Raw genomic sequence first — 23,495 nt, 5'->3', positions numbered from 1 at the left:
GCATTCATACTGCAATACGTATCGCAGAAAAACAAAATATCTTAATGTCCATTTTTTCCAATATCGTGCAGCCCTAGATGTTATGTTGAGATCCAATTATAGAATTATAGAGTTTTTTTGTTCACTGTAAAAAAAAGATGCTGGGTTCAACACAATTCCCTCATGTTGTCTCAACAAAAATAGATTAAGTTAGCTTAATTGTTTTTACAAATGTGAGTAGACTGAACATGAAACAATGAAGTTTTCCCAAAAAAAGATTTAATAATTGTGTTGTTTCAGCTCAATTTAAAAAGGCAGCTTGAACAAGCAGTAAAAGTATTGTTTTGCTTGTCAAGAACATTATTAGAAATAGAAACATTTCCAGTTTTGGTTTAAACTATTCCTTCAAAAGAAAAACCTGTTACTTTAAGAGCTATCTAGTAACATTTATCATGTTTGGTGAGCACTGAGGTTTCTCTATAGAGCTTCTGTAAAAAACCCTACCTTACGGCTTATGGTTTCAAACAACATGCCGTTTTGATTGACAAGCTACTTGAATTACCACTCTGGGTCATGAACATGCCGGCACATGTTCTCATTATACTCCTTCAGAGCCTCAATTTAAAAGAACTGCCAAAAACCAAGCCAAACTGATCAGCACAGAAGCTTTATCATTGCATTTTTATTTCCAAGTTTTGCATCACCTGCTATTTTGATGGTAATTCTCTCTCTCTCTCTCTCTTTTTTTTTTTACAGTCATCATAATTTCACTGCAGACCAGGAGAGCCTGAGCTCCATCCAGGAGGGTCTCGAGGGCAAAACCAATGAGTCCAGGGCTCTGGGAGGAATGTCAGCTGGCTGGAGGAACAGAGCGAGGCCTTCAGCAAAAAGAAAAAACTCTCTTTATGTACTGCACAGATTTGGCCTTCCATAGAAAAAAAGGGGAAAAGTCTGAATTCGGAAGCACTCGCCCTGTTCAGTCATCCTGATGCCTACAGCTACAGACAGCTTAAAGAGTTTCAACAGCCAAAAGCATGCAAGAAACATGGAAAAAACACTAAAAGAAAAATAAATACATCTCAGGATTTAAAAAGAGGAAAAAAACAATACATTAGTTTTTTTTAAAAATCCGTTCTCGACTGTTTGTTACATACTGTATATATATTCTGAAGACACACAGCTTTGTACATTTTGGTATCGTTCTCCATTGTCTAGCGAGGACTAGCAGACTGGGCTGCCCACGTTTGCTGGAATGAGGACATGTAGTCGGGACAGGTAAAGGCAGAGAAGAGACAGTCCGTCTTGCCTAATTGACGAGTGCTGACAGAAGCAAGAGAAGAAAGCTTGTTAGAATATTCTCCTCCTCTTTTTTTTTGGATGGAGGTGTTCAGCAGTGAGGCAGACAGGCTTGTGCGGAGACTGAAGAGATGCCCCCGTCATCACAGGAGCCGGCGACTTCTGCCACTCTTATTTCTTCTCTGCGGGAGGAAGGACACAGCAGAATGACAGAAGGAACTTGAAACAACAACTGGTTTGAGTGGAAATCTGTAGTAGTGGACGTTACCTCTGCTCTCGTCTGCTTCTGCTGCTGATCCGACAGGCCTTTGGCGAAGTAGATTATAATACTTAGTTTCCATCTCCTACAAAAAAAAACAAAATGTTCATCAAATTAGCAGATCTGGCTTAAAGGGCCATGACACCCCCCACTTTCGGTTAAAGTCTACTTCAGAATTTTTTCAAAAGATGCATGATTAATAGGTGTGGAGCTCCGCGAGCATCGGGCAGGAGTGGGTGTAGCCAGCAGGGGAGAACGTGAGCGAACGAAGCTAGCTCACAAAATGAGACAAACCGTGAGGAGACGCATGAGTTTATAGTTTACAAAGTTAAAATGCAAAGAAATGAACAGTGATTTAATGCCCTGCTGCATTTGTTATTCGTAATTTCATATACACATAACCACAATTTATATCATTATAAAGATACGTGTGTTCATGTAAACTATAAATGAGGACTTCTCCCTCAATCCCCGAATCCAGCAGACTCAGTGCAGCAGGTCTCCTGACCCGTCTATTTTAACCATTAACCCTGCTGGTAATCTGGAGGATTTAGGCAAACACAGCAGTACAGTGATGTGTCTGAATGTGAACGAACTCCTGATAAAAGACAGCGTCCGCCATTCTCTAATTCTCGTGCTGCTCTCCAGACAAAAATGCTAGCAGCACACACACAGCTTTGCTGTATGATCGGCCCTGACAAGATCGCGGGGGAAAACATGCAACAAACCCCGTGGATCATGGAAACAAACGCATATGGGTGCCATGGGTCCGTGACGTGTCTCACAACTCGGGCTTGACTCTGGCAGGTCTGGCAGGTCTCATGAATAATTAAGCAGCCGGCTCTTCTCATAGGATAAGAAAACTCCGCTATGAATAATAATGAGAAACCGACGCGTCATCACTGCACTTGCAGTACTGCGCTATGTCGCCGATTTTGATCCCGCCCCAAAAATCATTTTAAACCTGGAAGCTGAAATTAGCTGACAAAAGCTCAAAATTATCCAGTTTTCCCCACAATTAAAGCTGACAGGTGCTAACATTGTCTTAACTGATGCTCAACACACACAAATCTGTTAATATAAAAAAAAAAAGTTCTCCAGGGTGTCCTGAACCTTTAAGAGTAAGGCTCAATGATAAAGCTCAATGTAATTGAGCCTTCAGATATAATATTGTATTTCACATGAAAATTAATTGAACAATTTAAAACATTGAAAATTTTTTTATGTTAAATTAAAAAAGTTGTACTATCACAATTTTCAGTAAATGATTCGAGCAATAAATTGACTCTGGTTTGGTTCCAGTAAAAAATGGTTATAAAATTCTCCTGCAGTATACCAATAGACAATAAAGATACTTTCATATCTCGAAATATAACTTTGATGTCCAATAAAGGCGGAACAAACCATCACAAACAAAGTAGTGGTAAAATCAGCGAATATACACAACTAGACATATCAAAATATGCAAACTGTACATGTATTTGAGCACTATTAATATAATTACAATAAATCAAATTATGGCTCTAACACATTTATTTAATTTAAAAAAGTATAATAACTACTAATATTTACAGAGTATATACAGGAACCGAGAGTGAAATTCAATACCTTTTAAGACCTTTTTAAGACTCTTTCCATACATTTTAAGACCTTATAACCACTTGAGATTTCAACTTACAGAACATTAACTAAATATTAATGTAAGAAACTAATCCAAAACTAAAACATTATTCTTATACTGAATACAAATCAATGAAACTAGCCAATTCAGCAGGTTGGCGCCTATAGAACTGCAGAAAAAGTAGTGTTGCCTTACTGCAGTAAACAAAGCAGCATAATGTCAAATCTAGCTTGATTTCATAAACTACACAGCATATTCGCCTGATATTCGCAGATTGAATTCAGGCAAACTTTAACATACAAATATACATTGCATAATCAAATATTATATAAAATCAAATACCTTGCAAAATAGCATTTATGACATTTTAATACTTTTTAAGGGCCTTAAATTTCTCTACATTGATTTATCAACTTTTAAAGACCCTGCGGATACCCTGATTTATTATTTTATTTTATATATATATATATATATATATATATATATATATATATATATATATATATATATATATATATATATATATATATATATATTTAGTAATGTTGGCTTTTTTTATGGATTAATTTATTATTGTACATTAACTTTAACTACATGAAAATGAGAAATATTTCCTTTTACATAATTTAATTAATTAAATTTTTTTCCCAAGTAACAAAAATATATTGTTGTTTTTGTTTTAGTAAACAAAAATGACCCATAATCAAATAATGACCCAATTTTAATAAACGTAATGGTCTTAAATAGTACAATAAAACCATCAAAAATATTCACCATCATGTTTTACATTGGTGAATAAACAATCATGAGTATGCTATAATCAAGGGGTGCTCAAACTCAGTCCTGGAGAGCCGGTGTCCTGCAGATAGCTAATAATTAAGATAACTAATAACAATACCTAATAAAAAAAACTGTTTTAATAAACGTAATGGTCTTAGAAAGTGCATTAAAACCATAAAAATATTCACCATCATGTTTTACATTGGTGAATAAACAATCATGTGTATACTATAATCAAGGGGTGCTCAAACTCAGTCCTGGGAGGTCGGTGTCCTGGGTTAATTCCAAACTCAATTAGACACTCCTGGCTAATCAAGCTCTTTCTAGGTATACTAGAAGCTTCCAGGCAGGAAGTTGGAACTAAACTACGCTGGACACTGGCCCCTCCAGGACCAGGTTTGGGCACCCCTGCTATAATTCTTTATTGCAACATAAAGTCCTAAAACACAGAGTGAGGTGGAAAGTGGGAAACCTTGAGGTGGTTGAGGTTGGCCTGCAGGCAGCGCAGGTGTGAGAGCACCTGTCTGCTGAGACGGGACGTGCTGCCAGAGGAGGGCGAGGAGAACTTCAGGCTGATCCCAGAGTCAGCAGCGCAGCTGTGGGCCAAACCAGGCTCCTTTCTCCCAACCTGAAAATCATCATCAGTGCTGCTCTCGCCCGAGCCACCGAAGCCCTCCAGAACCAGGTACGCTGCTGAAAAACCCAACTACTGTCAGATGGCTCACCTCAAGCATGACACACATTTGACCATTTCCAAGGATTTAATTGTATCTATCATGTAGTGATGGGCAATATGGTCTAATACACTGTAAAACCCAACAGTCAACTTTATCAAATGAAATAAATGTAGATAACTCAAAACTGACTGAAAGTTAATTCTACTCATTTGAAAAGAGTTTTGAACTCAGTGTTGAAGGTAAATACCTCATTACTTTAACCTAAATGGAGTAAGTTCACAGTACTCATATAGACTAGTTTTTTTTTTTTAATCAAATGGTTTGTAGCAATCGGTTTCCTCAAATAGTTTGAGTTGCCTTGACTTATTGGGTAAGTACTCAGTTGTACTCAGTTAGTACTAGTATAGTACTCAGTTGGTTTGACTTCTCTTCATTTATTGGGTTTTACTATGCTCAAATTGCTTTGTTTATGTAAATGGATCAAGTTCAAAGTACTCATTAGGATTAGTTTTTGAACTTAAATTGTTTGTTGCAATTGGTTTCCTCAAATGGTTTGAGTTAACCTAACTTTGTGAGTTTTACAGTGTAAGATCTTATATCATATCAATTATGGCTTTATTATTTGCGTAAATACATCGTAAATATGTTAAGATGATTAGACTTGCCTACTATCTGGATCTGCTAATGTACTGCAGCAGCACATACACAATACAGTTATGTGTGTCTGTTTACAAAGAGATTTACCAAATATACTTCCAAATTAACTCGTAACAACAGTCGAGTGTTTGAAATAATTACTATTTATGACCAGATGTGGTTTCTTTCACAAAATAAGTAAGAACTCGTACTATTGTGTGATATTCTAAAGTATGTCTTCAGCTCTGTGATGCATATTAAGGTAATGCATGCATCTTAAGTTATTGCATGTGATCATCCTTTAGCTTCAAATGTCAATAAAACTGTCATTACATCACATGTGCACTCACAACACCCTATTTTTTTAGGGTGCTGTTTAATGGCTCAAGCAGTTTTTCAATGTTTCCTAATATATTTTGTTCTTGTGGGAAAAGTCTTATTACCTACTGCGCCACTGCGTCACCCTTTTTTTTCGTTTGGCTAAAACCAAAGCAGTTTTAATATATTTGACTTTTTTTTGAGTCAATATTATAAAACCACCTAATTAACCAAACTTACCTAGTTAACCTAACCTAGTTAACCTATTTAAGTCTTAAAATTTCACTATAAACTAGGGATGTAACGGTATTGTAAATACCGTCATACCGCAATATTAATTTTTTTCGATATTACCGAAGTCGCATGACTCGGTAAAACTATAGGTCTTCTGAGAAAATTTGCTTAGGCGAATGAAGCGAACGGGAGGTAGCAAAAACTACAATACCCATCAGCCCATGCTTGACCATCATCCCTTGCAGTCTGTTGTCGCTACAGATCCAGTAATGCGGAAATGGAGTGTACTGCTAGAAGCGGGGATGAAAAGAGTTCTCGAGCGCCGAAAACGGAGCGTTTCGAAATGTGTGGATAATGTCTCAGTGTGGATAATGGAAAACTGAGACACCTAAAAACGGAGGCGGGGCTGCAGACGTTCGCCTCTCTGATTGGGGCTTTTCCTGAATATTAAGTAGCCTAACACGCACAGTCCAGTCCTGCATCCTCTCCTTGTAAGTTCAGACTTCGCAAGTTTGATCAAGGCTGCAGTCTCTTCTTCTCAGTTTGATATGGAAAAGCAGACTATACCGAGGACACGGGTAAATCTTCAAAGGGAACAATGTACTTTATAACTTCATTCACATCACCCTGGCTTCGTTGTTTCACTTTATCAACAATAAAATGTAAACATGATTTAAGGAACTGCCTATTTTCATTTTAATATTAGCAACTTAGACAACAGACATGTTGAGGCGTCGTGCTGCATATATGAGCGTCATCTTCACTGTGGATATTTATAACAAAACGGAGCCGATAACAACTGCTTCCTTTTAATTTCAGTGAAAATACGAAACACAGCCTCTCTTTTGCTGAATATCAGTTTTAATAATCGATAATGGCCATTTTAAAAGTATAACATACAATAAGTTTATACATTATAGGAAATAAAGGCAAGCTATCAGTCAATATACAGAATGTACGTGGTTACATTAATCATTAACTTATCTTTGCGCTCAGCCAAAACACGTTAACTGAGAACAAGTAATAGATTCCAATGACCAAAGTCAGGGAATATGTCGTTAGATAAAGACAACAAGATAAATGAAATATCCCGTTTAATAAATATAGTGAGATTAGATCCAGCGGGAGATGCTTGATGAGAAGTCCGACTAGCAGAGCTCTCATCTGTGTAGATGGGCTGAGTGTGATTAAATGTTGAATGTGATGAGTTTTCAACAATACTAAATTGAAACTTTATTGTTTTTACATGGTTTAATAATTTTTTGTTATTAAAATTGAAGTTCCTGTTTCAAAGCTAACAGATAGATGGCTAATTTGTATGTCATTGACACTTTTGGCACTTTTTTGGAGTATTTTCATAAGTTTTGTTTTTTCCTGTAAATGATTCAATAAATACCGTACCGTGACATTCATACCGAGGTATTACCGTACCGTGAAATTCTGATACCGTTACATCCCTACTATAAACTGAATACTAGTATATTGCAAAATAACGAGTAAAATATAACCCACTGTCATCATGGCAAAGGCAAAAGAAATTAGTTAACAATTTTATTTTTAAATGTGTTAAAAAATATTCTCTTTTTGAGCACTTTTATTATTAATTTTATTAATATTTGAAAAAGAATTCAGATTTCACAGGAAGGCAAGTAGTTTTCTCCTCAATTGTATTGTAGTTTTATGTCCTGAAGATGTGAAGCACTCACCGTAATCCTCCGGGCACTCATAGAAGCCTGTGTCGCCAGAGGTGTAGTCCTGAGCTCGACTAGGGGTGCGGTTGGAGTTGTGCTCCACTGGTGTGCGTAAAGAGGTGGTCCTGAGCAGACGACTGCCGGCCGATCGGCCCAATCGCTCACCCTCATCCTGAGCCATCAGCTGAGTCAGCAGCACCTGCTTTAGCGCTGCCACTGAAAACACATGTACACACACCTTAAAGCAACCTTACACAAAGACGCTGATGACACAACACACAGGCCAAATGCGATATTGAGAGCCGTCTTTTCACCGGCATCAATTCTCTTGTTTAGATTTGATGGTAGCATTCACTTTTATTCAAATAAACCGCACTAACAGAGCAATCACACCACATTTACTTTTAATCGCACCAAATCTGCCCAGTGTAAACACAAAAAAAGTTTGTACAAGGTTGTACAATAACAATGTAACCTAAAAGTGTTCTAAGTAATGAATTCACAAATTCATTCATTCATCCATTAATTTTCCTCCGGCTTAGTCACTTTTTTATCAGAAGTCACCACATATTATTCCATATACACTCACCGGCCACTTTACTAGGTATAACTGCTCATTAACACAAATTTCATTTAGGCATGTAGACATGGTCAAGACGATCTGCTGCAGTTCAAACCGAGCATCAGAATGGGGAAGAAAGGTGATTTAAGTCACTTTGAACTTGGCATGGTTGTTTGTGCCAGGCAGGCTGATCAGAGTATTTCAGAAACTGCAGATCTGCTGGAATTTTCACGCATAACCATCTCTAGGATTTACAGAGAATGGTCTGAAAAAGACAAAATATGCAGTGAGCAGCAGTTCTGTGGGTGCAAATGCCTTGTTGATGCCAGAGGTCAGAAAAGAATGGCCGGCTGGTTCCAGCTGATAGAAAGGCAACAATAACTCAAATAACCACTCGTTACAACTGAGGTATGAAGAAGAGCATCTCTGAATGCACAACACGTCGAACCTTGGCAGATGGGCTACAGAAGCAGAAGACCACACTGGGTGCCACTCCTGTCAGCTAAGAACAGGAAACTGAGGCTACAATTCGCACAGGCTCAAAAAAATAAGACAATAGAAGATTGTAAAAATGTTGCCTGATGAGTCTTAATTTCTGCTGCGACATTCGCATGGTAGGGTGAGAATTTGGCATCAAAAACATAAACACATCCTGCCTTGTATCAACGGTTCAGGCTGGTGGTCATGGTGTAATGGTGTGGGGGATTTCTTTTGGCACACTTTGGGCCCATTAGTACCAATCTGAGCATCGTGTTAATGCCACAGCCTACTGTAAATGTGTATTGTTGCTGACCATGTCCATTCCTTTATGACCACAGTGTACCCATCTTCTGATGGCTACTTCCAGCAGGATAATATGTCATGTCATATAGCGCGAATCATCTCAGACTGGTTTCTAGAACATGACAATAGCAGTGTTTCCACTATCACTCCTAAAGCGAGCGAGCCAGGGCGAGCCAAGGCCAGTCGCGGTTCCACTGTCACCTCCGGGGCCTGATCGGGCTAAAGCCCTTTTTCGGCCTGCCAAATACCTTGGGCCAAAGAGGGCCAGTTGGGGCTTCGGGATGTGTGAAAGGAGAGGCAAACTTTGCCCGAGTCAGTTAAAGATGGCATGCCGTCATTACCCTAGTTTTCCGATCACACAAGAGTACCTGCGCCAAAACAATAAATAAATAAGGTAAAGAAAACATAGCTGATCAGTTTAAGATAGGCTATTCCATAAAACACCTTATAGGCTAGGGATCTTTTTGCTTATGATCGCCCTTATGTTTCCCTTTTAAATCTAAGGCTGTTGCATAAAAAAAACTTTTAATTTGAAATTTCCTTGCTGCGTCCTCCTTGATATTTCAATAGCGCATAATAATCTTTACACCATACTAAAGACACAGCAGCCAGTAAAGGTTGTTGAGAGTTTTTTGTCAAGTTTAAAAGGTGTGTTTGTGCATGATACGTGCGTGCTGAGAAGCCTGTGTGTGTGTGTGTGTGGCCGGGCAAAAGAGCGCGCTTGACAGCTCTGTTGATGCCACGAGCGGCTTTTTTCTTTTAAAATTTATTTTGGAGATGATACAAAACATGAATACAACGGACAGACATAAAACTTTTACAAATTATGTGTCCACTTTTGTAGGCTCAAAACAATTGTGTCATATCTCTATAAAAAACAGCCTAAGCTATATTGAAATAATTTAAAGAATCACAAATATTGATATAATAAAATCACATTAAATAAATGAACCAATATAAAACAAACAAAAGCTATAACAATGTAGGTTTATACAATACATAAATTTAACCGTTTTAAGCCATATATAACCTTCATTTTACAATTTTAAATATTTTCTAAAAACAATAAACACCAGAGGAGGGTTAAAATATTGATTAAAAAGTATTTGGGTTCGATGATATTAAACAAATCGTGCAAACAGAGCATTTTTAGGTAAGTGAAAGCAGAATCTACCTTTTTTCTGTCACGCAGTCCTGCGCAGCGCCGCTTTACAAACACATTAGGGAAAACTGCAAACACAAAATGTGTTCTGTGTCCTCAAACAAGTGTTTCTGTTTTTAGCATTGAGCTGAATGTTTGACAGCGTCTATCAAAACAAGGATGTTATAAAATACATTTTATACCGAGTTATTACTGGAGAATATCTGTGGTTTTATGTTATGTATGGGTGCGCTCACTGCGCTGGGCTCCTCCGTTAGTGGCGAGACCCAACAGACGATGCCAACAGTCGGTCGGTGAATAAACAAATAAAACGAATGAAAACACACAGGCCTGTGCGTATAGACATATAATGTAGCCTAATGCTGTACAGTAACGTGTCATCTCTTTGTTTCGGTTGTCTTCATTTTAATCATTTTGTGATGATGCGATGGTGTGCTTTATCTGTTTGATTCCCGCTAAAGTGGGCGGGTTGTGTAACGTTTGATTCAGGGGACATTCTGGGGGCTGCTAGCCCGACAGTGGAAATGCGACATGATTTCGGCCTCACTACTCAACCTCCCGGGATATTGGCCCTGCCTGGCCCGATAAAAACCCTGGCTTGCACTGCCCCGAAAGTGGAAACGCGGTTAATGAGTTCAAATGGCCTCCACAGTCCCCAGACCTCAATCCAATAGAGCACCTTTTGTATGTGGTGGAACAGGAGATTCGCATCATGGATGTGCAGCTGACAAATCTGCAGCAACTGCGTGGTACCTTGTTGAATCTATGCCATGAAGGATTAAGGCAGTTCTAAAGGCAAAGAGGGGTCCAACCCAGTACTAGTAATGTGTCCCTAATAAAGTGGATGATGAGTGTATACATTTTTCTGTCTGATTTAACTAAACAGGAATATGAGTACATTTGAAGAGAATCAAAACCTTTAATCAAAGTTGTCCTAAAACCAATAAACAACATGCGTTCTTGTGTTAAAACATTTTTTCTTTACTTTTTTGATCCACTTCAATTGTTGACTACTGTATATGTGAATCAGTATAGTATCTGCTGAAGTCAATCTTTCCATTACCAGTGTTGGCTTCAGATACCAAGAGACCCATTACACCAAATGCAAAAAACTTGACAAAAAAGCAGATTGATCTTAAGTTCACATATTTGTTGTTTTCAACAGAAGTGAATTCCATTAGGAAGCAAAAGTAGCCAAGCTCTTGTATTGTTAGATACTAAACTAATTAAAAGGCACTTGGAAAACAAACAAATCTTTTCTGGAGTGTTCTTTTGTTTTTTAATCAATAGAGGCTGAATTGTCATTTTCTTGAGTTGGCAGGCACACAGACAACTGCCACCCAGTGCTGAGAAAAAGCCAAAACAAATGGCCGCACTAGACTCAAATCATGCTTTCTGCCTATTTATTATGCAGATTGTCATTTTGCATTTGTCATTTGAAGCTGCCAGAGATGAAACACCACATGAAAGCAATAGTATTCAAATCTACCAAAGACTTACATGTTTTCAGGGCCTCGTCAGCTTTAGATGAACAAGATAGAGAGTCTGTTTCCCTGCCGTTCAAAAGTTCAGAGTCCTGATAGGAAGCGTCTCTGCCAGCTCTCGCGACCTGGTCCTCTTCCCCAGGGTTGGTATCGGGCACACAGTCCCGCAGGGCTGCTGAGGGCGAAAATTCACCGTCTTTCTCTGAGGACAGATGATGAAGGCTTGACTTGAGTATGGCAGCAATCAACACTTTTACAATCAGAGGAGCGTTTGTACATGCATAGCTACCTGCGGACTGGATGCTTCCTGTGGAGATCCGATCAGAGCCTTTGCTGAACTTGCTTAACTCCACACCGTCTCTGTCGCCACTAGAACACAGATGAACAGTTATATAAGCTTCATGCCTTCATATTTGCTACTTTTTAAATTGCTTTTATGAAGAGATTAGATAATGTTGTCCCAAAAAACTGTTATTCATGTCTATGAACAACTTCGACTAAAATAATTTAAAGAGTTAAATAATAATAATAAAACATTTTGATAAGTTTAAATATATATATATATATATATATATATATATATATATATATATATATATATATATATATATATATATATATATATATATATATATATATATAAGAATTTGAAACTATTTTGTGTCTAGGATTTTTTTTACAAGATAAAGAACCCAGGTTAAAGGTGCAGTACGTAAGTTGTTGAACTAAGTATTGCATTTCTGGATCAAAATAAATGCAAGTCAGTGCCAACAGCCTAGTGGTTAGAGCGTCGACACATAGCACTAAGGTGGTCACAGCGCCCCGAGTTCGATTTCCCTTCTCTTCTCTTTCCTTCTCTCTGCTTCCCACACTCTCCTGTCTGCAATCTCCTCTGTCCTTATCCATTGAAGGTGAAAACCCCGAAAAAACAATTAAAAACGCAAGCACAGATTGCTAGATTGAGAACCATTGAGCCTAAACACTGATTTAAGGCTAGTTTAAATTGTGTTCTAAATAAAACCAACGACACTTGAAAGAAGAAATATTCTCCATATGTAAAGGAGGTTTGCTTTAATCAACACCTCGAATAGATATATTAGAAGCAGCTTTTATTTCTTAGATTATAAACCTTACCATTTCGTGAGTGAGTGCATATTCTGTGCTTCTGAATGGCTGTATTTAAATTTCTGTAGTGTTTCGTTTGGTGAAAACATCCAAATTGCTTATCACTGCAAATCTCATCACGTAGCATGTTGTTAGGACACACGGTTACAATCTAACATGCTTACCTAATGTTTACACGTAATATTTATATCATTTGCTAATAAATAACCTCATGTGGAACTCTGAATCTGCGTCTTTTTGTTGTTGTTGTGTGTGAAGTGAAGAGCTTTTCTGCATCCAAATAAGCATACATTCATGGAGCAGGTGTATTAAATAAATGGGATGTTAAAATAGTATGTTCAATATCACTGTATTCATAAAACAGGAGCCGGAAGTATCTACAGCGTTTTGGAAGTGTGCATCTAATTATCCCATTAGTGTATGGAGGAAAGATTGAGACCATAAAAAATTGAGCGTAAAACCACTTTAAGTACAACAATTATTTTTTAAATATGCAAAAATAGCAAAATACTAACACCCCATGTTTTTTTTTAAATATTCAAAAGAACAGAATTTGTTTGCTATATAATACTAATCTACAATATAACTGTAACTTTTGATCAATTTAATACAAATAAAGTATTAATTTATTTTATCTTGACCCAGTGAACCCCTATATAACATGCATTTTCAGGGAATAAATGGTCAATTGAGATGCATTAGTCACAAGTACTCACAAGTACAACTAATGAACAAACCAATGCTACAGAGCTTACAAAGCAATCAAATAAATAAGATTTGAATGACAACGATTTTGATCGTACAGTGTGTGTTTTGGTACATTGTAGCAAAGTATGACCACCTTGTTTGTCCCATAATTATCATGTGTTAGTAATACATCTGACCTTTTGTGGATTTTTAAACTCAATCTACCACATGAGCATCAACACTTTAAGAAATCTTAAACTGAATGAGTTTTTAGCAACCTATTAAAGACAAACTCGAAACATTTTAGTCTCTGTTTACACCTGTATTCATCATTGTCCTATTGTGATCAGCTTGATGAATATGCATCTAAATACCAGGTGCAAACAAACCCAATCTTGTGGTGTAAAATGGGCTTGCTTAACTAAGATGGTTTCAATTGTAAGTATAAAGGAACTTACTCGTGTTGAGGCAAAGGAATGACACTGTGAGGTTTGGTGTTCATAACCTCTGCCCTCTGAGTGATCTGCCGTTGCCACCTGATAGAAAAGACAGAGAATAAACTCAGCTCTATTATAAGAGAGACAAGTCCTGCAGAATTATGAAACTGAAAGAAGTGGCCAAAACATACATCCTCTGCTCAGACACCGTCTGGGCCATCAGCTCATAAATCTGAGCTCCGTTTTTGGACATGGAGATCACAAAGAATGATCTATTATCTGTTTGGGGAAATCAAGGAAACTGTTATGGATTCATTCTTGAAATATACTGCGGGTAAAATAAGTCTTGAACGTGTCCTGATTTCTCATGGTAAATATATTTCTAAAGGAACTGTTGACATAAGATTTTCATAAAAACCCAAACAGTCCAAACATACAAATAAAACAAAACATAAAAAGATGTGTAATAACAATATAATGACACAAGGAGAAGATACTGAACTACTGAAATCTATTTAATACTTTGTATAAAAGGCTCTATACATGCTGTATTTTAGTAATGACAGCTTAAAGACGCCTTTAATATGCAGTCACATGCATTACTCAGGTATATATTTTTCCAATACTTGAACAGAGTTTAAAAATCTTAATGGTTCCATGAGTCTCGTCAATTAAACCTGATTTTTTTGTTCTTATTTTCTATTGGATTCAAGTCAGGTGATAGCATGAGCTATTTTAGCAACTTTATTTTCTTTTTCTAAAAGCAGTTGTGAGTTTCCTTGGCTGTGTTTTGGATCATTGTCTTGCTGAAATGTCCACCCTGGTTACATCTTCATCATCTGGTAATGTAGGTTTTAAGACTAAAGCAGCTAATATTCATTTTACAATGTCGAAACACATGGTTACTTTCTAACTACTGAGAGATTTGAGTTGCTGTCTGGGCTTTCCATGGCTTTTTTCACCTCCCTTTCTTTATGTGTTCAATACTTTTTCCCTGAGCCATTAAATTTTACTACACATAACTTCATTTCTAAACTAATTTGTTTAGTTTTCTTTTGTATTGATGGATTACTTTGGTTGTTACTGACACCTGGTGAACATTTCTAGTCAATAGCACCTTTATAAATATGTTTTCTGAGAAAAATTGAGACATGTTTAATATAATAGTCCTTTCATTTTTGTCAGACACTGACCTGTGGCCACAGAGCGCACCAGCACAGTGCTGAGCTTGATGATAGGGCTGAAGATGTGTTTGGTTTCAGCTGTTCCTGCCAGGTTCTTACTGTGACACCTGAGAATGAGACGCTCGTCCTGCTTCTGCAGCAGCACCAGTATGTCTTCCAGGAGTAACGTATACAACTCTGCAACAAAAAAAAACACACTGCATTGTGATTATACCATCAACAAAAGCAGCTCAGAAGGCAAAAACTGAAAACAGTGGCTTACCAATTGTTTTGTCTTTATTTATCTTCCAGGAGAGAGGACCCTCGTGGACCATCTTTCGTTTAGTGAGATCCAGGTTCTGTGTGACAATAAATAAATGAGAAAAATCCTAGTGGTTACTAGAAGGGACTCACAAGTTTTGCTCACACAGAGCCTAATTAAAACTTGCTTTTCAAACCTGATGCAGGATATTAAATGTCGCCGACATCAAGATTAGTTACAACACTGTGAAAGCCACATTAGAGAACTTTTGGGTAAATTTAGGCTATTACAGTCCAGTGTTATTTCGGTTAACTCATCATTAATTGAAGAAAACCTATATTTTATTATAGCTCGAAATAAATACTACAACAAAACTTGCTCTTAAAAATGTTGTCCTCTTAAAAATAAAGTTACAGCATAAAATGTGATTGATGTTCATCCTTTTTCATGACTTTAAAAAACCTTTTCTTACTGCTTCTCAAATTCAGTTCTCCAGGAAAACTCCTAGACAAACTCCTACACTAACACTAACATTAACACTAACCTTGAACTCTGAGATCATTGGGTTCTCGCTCTGCTTGAGGGAAGAGAGGTCCAGCCGTCTCTGGTAGTCTTCCAGTCTCTGTGGAACATCAACAAATATAGATATTCATGCAGCAGAATGCATTAGCCTTAGCCAACCTCTTAAAACGCTGACTTTAGACACCCCCAAAACTGTAAAGCTTTAATCTTGCACAAATCACACTGATAAGGCTGGAAAGGATGAGATTTTGCTAGCTTGCCTCTTAAAACACTGAATTTATACATCCACAAAAAACTGTAAAGCTTAAGTCTTGTGCAAAAATACACTTTAGGTGCTGGGAACTATGAGATTTTGCTAGCTTGCCTCATATAATACTGAATTTAGACATCCCCAAAAGCTGTAAAGCTTTAGTCTTGCCCAAAATTAACTGCAGACGCTGAAAAAGATGAGATTTTGCTAGCTTGCCTCTTATAACGCTGAATTTAGACCTTTTAAAATAATATTCTTGATCTTCTGGAGTTTACAGAGGGTTGGATGATCTCTGTTTGTACTCTAGGAACAGTGTTCATAGCTGACGCAAGAAGATGCATTAAGTTTGCTTCTCCAGGCATTCCTTCAAGCTTAGCTGACCTGAGGCTATAAACTCTGGATGGAGTTGCACGACTTACCTGTTTATTCTCGGACTCCTTCACAGACTGATTGACGTGGTTGAGAATCTGTCGACAGCATTCTGCTGCTCGTCTCACTTTGTCTTTTTCCTCTGACTCATCTGTTGGAGGAAGATACAGACCGAACACGTTTCAAGAAGAGACTTAATCAACTCTTTAAGAACACCCGGGCCGGCCGGGTGTCTGCCATTCCCTCCAGTGTCCACTATTGCCAAGCTCAGATGAATATGAGGAAAATCACCTCCTCCTTAATCGCTAGTTATACTTTACATTTATTGCTTTCCTCTGACAATGCCAAGAGAGCCACAATTTAGCACGACTGCCAAATAATGTGCGGCTCCTCCCTCAGAACATCTCGGAATAATAATGGGGATTTAAGAGCATTGCTCTAATTTACTAATGGTTGGTGTCCAGCCAGAAAATGCTTTCTGAGAAGCCGACATAGTGCTGTAGAGACCACGAGAGGGACATTTAGGTCTGTCGAACATTTTAAGGCAATATTATATTTAAAATATTTTTTAAATCGAACTAGCATTTAAATTTAGGTTCAACTAAAATAACTAATACAAGAATTAATATAATGATTAATAAAAACTATATTGACATATTTAAGTATAAATGTAATCATAAACAATAATAAAACTACAAAATAAAAGTACGTTCTAAAAATTAAATCAATCCAAATAACTATTAATAAAGACTACATTCATTTTAAATATAACACTCGCTTCATTCAAAACTAGAAGTGAGCCATTTGCAGGACTCAAAACTGAATTTTAAGTGTGTTTAGCTGATTCAGTCCAGAACTAGTTGTCTGTCACATCACTTGCATACCTCCAGTATGAGGTGAAAATGTCACAAATAATTTTTCTGCTGTCAATCACTAATGTTAGGACCGACAACCATTCTCTGGTTACAGAAAAATGACAGAAAACAGGGGTTAGTGGAGGAGAAAACACCTGTTAAGTGCACAGGACAACAGGAATCACACCTGTTACCAAACACAGTGCAACTCTTAAACAAAGATTAATGCTGCAAAAAGAATTTAATCTTATTTTAATGTAAATCAAATTAAACTCCATGTTTCCATCTGGTATCAACAATCAGTATTGCTCCACTTGTGCCTGGTATTTAATGAGACCCATTAATTTAATATCCGTTCTTATTTGTTTTGTTCGTATTTATTGCCTTATTTGTATGACACACAAGTACTATTGAATCAACAAACCAGCTTTAGTCGCTTACATGTGAGTGGGAAATGAAGTGAATAAAAAGGATGTGGGTGGTAACTCCAATTTTGATAATCCATTTGTTTTGGTACAAAGCAACAAAGTTTATTTCTCCCAACAAAACCTATTATAATTACATGTTCAGTCAGTATACTGAGAATAGCTTGTGTATTGTGTCTATTTGAATGCATTCAACCATGAGTGCTTACACTGTGAAAGCAATCCGATTTAAAGAGTTTCAACTAAATCTGGAAGTAGCTAAAAGTGGACAAGATTATAGAAGACCCCATTTACACCTGTATTTAGAGTTGTCCACTCCTGAGAAGATTAATGAAAATGATTAGAGGCATCGTTTACTCAAATAAATGACAATCTACTCACAATTTACTCACCCTTAGGGGGTTCCAAACTATTTTAACTTTCTTTATTCTGATAACAGAGTATATGCAGGAATTCTAAAGGTCATTTCAATACCTTTTAAAAGACCTTCTGAGAATATTTTAAGTCCTCATCACCACTTCAAGTTCTAATCGGTATCAAACCTTTAACCAAATGAACAGTTGTAGTTAAATAAATCAACCATGCAACAGAACTCAGATAAGCTCTGAAGAAACCAAGCTTGAAATGAATTACACGGTTGTTTTCAGCGACAGGCTTCAGCCACTGTTTAAACTCGTCTTTCTCCAACCAGGACTACGCAAATTAAAATTTTCCCATTTTGCCGTCTGTTTTGCTCTATGGTTTCCCAACATGTGGAGAGCGTCACATCACCTTCCCGTGTTTGCAGCAAATTACGTGACATTACACGAACGGAGAAGCTTGGCCGGACACGCCCTAGCCTGAACCAATCGCATGAATCGAGCACGCCGTTGTTAATATTAGGAGGAATATAAATATATTCATGCTTTTTTGGAGTCAAAGACTTTGGACAATGCTTAAACAAAATTTAGGACCTCGTAAAACTGCGATTAAAGACTTTTTAATGCCTTTTAAAGGCCTTAATTTTCTCATAATTGAATAATCAACTTTTATTACTTTATAAGACCCTGCAGACACCCTGTGACTTTTAAAGAGAAAGGAAAACCTGTAACTACTGACTTCCATACTAGGAAAGACAACTACAATGGAAGTCAAAGGTTTTCAGCATTCTTCAAAATGGCCCCTTTTGTGTTCAAAGAAAGTCAAACAGGTTTGAAACCAGTAAAAGGAAAGTAAATGATGACAGGATTTTCAGTTTTGGGTGAACTATCCCTTTAAAACCATGTGTAAACAAGGCCAAAAACACTGATGGAGACAATTGGAAGCTTGTGTGCTTAAAGAAAAAAGATACCTGTGTATTTGGCAATGTTGTCCATTAATAATGGGTATTTGGTGAACCTCTGCATCTCTGCAGGGATGATGTCCTTTAGCTGTAGACGCCGACACAGTCGATTGCTTTCAGCCTCCTGCAAATGATGCAGAGATCATCAAACAAGAAATTGAGGACAGCAGTACAAGCAAATCCACAACAAAATCCTCCCTAATCTTTTGCATATTTCCTTGTTATCAAGAGTCTCCAACATCATGAATAATACACTTCGGTGTGGATTTTATCCTTCGCTCAAGTGCAGAAAGTAATCCTCTGCAAACCACAATATTGTGATCCGTCAGCAAGGTGTGTGAATGAATCCCCGATGTCTTTGTAAGCAACTTTGAAATCTCTAAATACCCCGTCGCAAATGCCTTCATGGTGTCCTTTAGAGGGAGTTTTTATATATTAAACCACACAATGTAATGATGAGTAAATGATGCCAATTTTGTATGATCTGCTTATTTGAAATGTCAAAAAGCTGTTTTTTCTGAAGTACACACTGATTAACACATTTCACAGACCCTGTGTATATTAAGAGGCTGTAAGCAGCAGGCATTATTTTCTGTTCCCTGCATCCACCTCTAACACATGATGAATTAAAACATTCTAAAACTGTACAGCAACACAAGCTCTCAACACTCTAAGGACTGAAACAACTGCATGTGCCTAAAGACAAGAAACTCTGATCTTCAAGATAAGCAGATCTGGCAGTGTATTCTACAAAATTAGCTCCAATTAGGCAAAATCTGTTTTGTCTTCCGTTTTCTCTGATGTTTAGCTGCCAGGCACAGCTGATACAATTAACAATTCAGATATTACTCATTTAAAGCACTTCTGCTGCTGTTTTTGTGCAGCTAAAATGACTCAAGACATCAATCAACTACATTTAAATAGCAATTAAAGCATGCATATATACAGCACATGTGCATATACATAAATGCATAAATAGAATCAAACAAACACACTTATTAATTGCATTAAAGTATCTTGTTCTTCATTCATTCATTCATTCATTTTCCTTCAGCTTAGCCACTGATTTATCATGGGTCAACACAGCAGAATGGACTGCCGCATTTTGTTCTTAAAAACACTAAATTACTTATTTCTATATAAAAAAAAAACACTTTCAAATTATGAAGAAATTTTGCTAATTACCTAACCGTGCACAATAAATCGTCAGAAACCACAGAACAACACTGCCTAGTGCCTAAACATATTATTAATAATTTAAATATCACAAAAAATTAATAAATTATATTAAAAAAAAATAGCAGTTCATAAATATACACATTCTATTACTCAAAGGAAACAAAGACTTTAAATGTATAATATAATTTTATTAAATTTTAGGATTCAAAATTCATATTATAACAAATAATTACTATTTTATGTCAAATTAGCATAATCATGCAATGATTTTTATGAATAATATAAGCTGTTTATAACAATATACAGTATTTGTATTACTTAATACTATTATAAACTTATTTATACTATTACTAGAATAATTAATTCTAATATTAATGACATAAATCTAATAATTATAACAACAAAAAACATCATATCAGGGATGTAACAATTTATTCACTTTTATGATGCATTGATTACAAATCTTGCCATTTTGCATATGAATCAATTTTGAAAAGTGTATTTTGAATCATGAATCGTTTTTCTATCAATAATCTATTTCATTTATGTGAAACGAACGAATCTCGATTATATGACGATGCACAATTGCAAAAATATTTCAGATATTACATTACTTGCATATGAGCATAGTCAGCTGCGCCCTTAGTACAGTGGTGCGGAGGGTTACGTCACTGGCACCTGTTTGTTGTGCTTTTTCGGTAAACTCAGCACTATACAGGACAACTTCGGTTTTCACAAAACAAATGGAAGAATTTACACGCCTTTTGCAGTTAGGAAACGATAAAAAAAAAACTCATGATAAGGTAAAGGTACTGTTGTGGCTATCCCTCATATTTTACTTTACACCAAACCTCCTCAGTTGCTACATATATTTTGTTTTAATAACACACAATTTGACACAACACAGGAAAAGGTATATTTTTAATTTTAAATTAAGTTTCTGTTTTAAACGTCTCTGACAACGATGCTCAAGTTTCTATTTTAGAATCTCTTACTTTTGCGATGTCTCGACTAGAGTAAAATAATATTAACAGCCCTACATCATATTATAGAACAAAACTGACGCTGCAGCTCTGGTTACCCTATGGCCAGAGCAAGGAGTATCAACCCACCTGCATGAAGGAGGAGAAACGTTGGTCCTTCTTCTGTCGGGATTTGATGAGCTCCAGGGCGAAGGGCTGGTTACTGCAGAAAGTGCCCACTGCTTGCTTGATCTTCTCCTCCTCTCCACTGCTGAACTAGAAAACAACAAGCCAGAGGATACATGGGTGAGTGGGAGTCTCATCACCCAGACAGGGCCCACCACATTTTACCAGCAAAACAAAAGCCCTTACCCAAGACAACAACTCGTCTCCTATGTGGTCGATTACAGACGTCTCGTTCTTCTTGCAAATTGCTGTCATTTGATCCACTATTCTCACTGAAATTTAAAAGAGCAGATGCCATGAGACATGTGGCTTGGATTATTTATATGAATGTTAGTTTGAAGAAAAAAAAAAAGCATACCGTGGAGTTGGATGATTTCCTCCAGGTTGGTGAATATGTACTTGATGTCAGCAGGGGGCAGTATGTTGTCTCGGTTGAGTTTCTGGTAGAAGACCTTGTCTAGGACCTTCAACATGCGTACGTGAGCTCGCTCCGTGTAGAACAGCTCTGAGAGTATCAGACAGACAGGGATTTGGGGGATACAAAACACTGGATGAATAAAAAAAAAAAAACTAACCAAAACATTATTTTACCACGTCTCGTAAAAACATCACACCAAATATATATATTGCACATTTTCACCTCCAACATTTACCACAAAAATTTAACTTTTTTTTAATCAGTTGATGCTGATAATTAGCATAATAAATGTCAATAAAAAACTGTCAATTCTGACAATATGTCAGAAACATGCTAAAGAACATGAATACAAAAATGAAAATGCTGCTAACATTTTATCATCCTTCACTTGCTCCAAATTTGTTTGACTATCCTTGTTATGTAACACACAAATTAAGATATTTTGAAATAATCTGTAACCATTGATTACATAGGATTTATTTGTCCTACTATGTTGTAGATTTGAAGCTTTCTTTAAAATGTCTTCTTCAGTGTTCAACAGAATAAAAAAACTCGAAGATTTAAAGTAAATATTGAGCACTTTCTTATATTTGGGTGAACTACCCCCTTTAACCAGATGACTATTATTCCTTTAAAACATATCTACATTTATACACAAAAGAAATATGAATAACATGATCTCCCAATTCTGCCATAACAACATGAGTACCAGTTACTGGTACTACAGTAAATCTGTGAAGTCAGTAAGTCTTCTTAACCGTCTTTTTTTTAGGGATTCTCATGTTTGTTTCAACTAGATTTAAACAAAAATCCCAGAGACATTTTGTGTTCTCATTTAATTCGAATTCTTGCCTTTAGAGCTGCTCACATGATCTATTCGAAACCTGTCTGAGAACATATAAATAGCCTATATGGAACAAATGACTAGCGCAGTTTAGTGAAGTATATGCATTATGCCATTTATCAAACATGTATTAATGGGTTAGTTTACCCAGAAATCATTATTAAACCTCATGTCATTTCAAATCCCTGATACTTTTGTTGCTCTTCAGAATACACACTGACAAAATCTTTTAAATGTGCACCCTGACACTAGCTATGTTTCCATTCAAAAATGAGAATTAACTTTATGCGCAAAACAGGAATATTGCTTAAAAGATGTGCAAATAAACGTTCCATCCAACGAGTAAAAGTGAACTTATTTAACTGCCGCTAAATTTCAACATTAAAAACAGAATTTACTGCGGTAGAAGAAACAGCATGAATCTTTTCCCTTTTTAATAAATGACTTGTATCTCCGAAGACAATGCCGACATGCAATGAACGTGTGGTGGCATTTGAGGCAATGAGACGCAGAGGGCAGACGCTCTTGACTATTTTGGAGGTAATTAATATTCTAATAACACTAACACTGAAATAGTGAAGGTGTTTCAGAATGACCAAAACAACATTTCAGATGTGTTACAGTGTGCTCAGCTAGCTGGTCTGTCCATTCACACACATTTTAATCATCACATGATCTCTTACAACAAAATCGCACGACCTTTTTTAATGTGCATAATGGAATTTGTTTGGTAAAAATGTTATATCGTAGTTTATGCGCATCTTTTCTTATTGAATAATTATAGTTTCTTATAGTATCAAAATAGGTGGATGGAAATGTAGCTACTGACACTGAGGAGATGAAACTGTCAAATAAATAAAGTCATTATTTTTGTTTTGTGTGCAAACAAAAGTATTCACATAGCTTCATAATATTCTAATTCAACTACTGAATGCATATGGTCTGTTCTGAGGATGTTTCCTGAATAAGTAGGGAGACTATGGAGGATGAGGGAGCTCTCAGATTTTAC

At 36.6% G+C, this 23,495-nt stretch overlaps 1 protein-coding gene across 5 annotated transcripts in view; it reads right to left on the bottom strand.

The window, feature by feature from the left end:
- Positions 1-641: 641 nt before the first annotated feature.
- arhgef12a (Rho guanine nucleotide exchange factor (GEF) 12a) overlaps positions 642-23,495 on the bottom strand; it is a 91,120-nt gene continuing 68,266 nt past the window's right edge. For all 5 annotated transcript variants that reach the window (XM_009291731.4, XM_073923677.1, XM_009291733.4 and 2 more), the window contains 16 exons: positions 21,583-21,729; positions 21,411-21,496; positions 21,189-21,314; positions 18,907-19,021; positions 16,348-16,448; positions 15,701-15,778; positions 15,178-15,253; positions 14,925-15,092; positions 13,923-14,010; positions 13,753-13,830; positions 11,772-11,851; positions 11,499-11,684; positions 7,507-7,707; positions 4,408-4,628; positions 1,544-1,619; positions 642-1,457 (listed from right to left, as the gene is read on the bottom strand). In XM_009291731.4, coding sequence (XP_009290006.1) covers positions 1,447-1,457; positions 1,544-1,619; positions 4,408-4,628; positions 7,507-7,707; positions 11,499-11,684; positions 11,772-11,851; positions 13,753-13,830; positions 13,923-14,010; positions 14,925-15,092; positions 15,178-15,253; positions 15,701-15,778; positions 16,348-16,448; positions 18,907-19,021; positions 21,189-21,314; positions 21,411-21,496; positions 21,583-21,729 — 1,838 coding nt within the window. In that variant the 3' untranslated portion in view covers positions 642-1,446. The remainder of the gene's footprint in view (positions 1,458-1,543; positions 1,620-4,407; positions 4,629-7,506; positions 7,708-11,498; positions 11,685-11,771; positions 11,852-13,752; positions 13,831-13,922; positions 14,011-14,924; positions 15,093-15,177; positions 15,254-15,700; positions 15,779-16,347; positions 16,449-18,906; positions 19,022-21,188; positions 21,315-21,410; positions 21,497-21,582; positions 21,730-23,495) is intronic.

This window comes from Danio rerio, chromosome 15 (assembly GCF_049306965.1).
Source record: "Danio rerio strain Tuebingen ecotype United States chromosome 15, GRCz12tu, whole genome shotgun sequence".
Taxonomy (NCBI): Eukaryota; Metazoa; Chordata; class Actinopteri; order Cypriniformes; family Danionidae; genus Danio; species Danio rerio.
The sequence above is the reverse complement of the archived record's forward strand: the minus strand, read 5'-3'. Positions and strand labels throughout refer to the sequence as shown.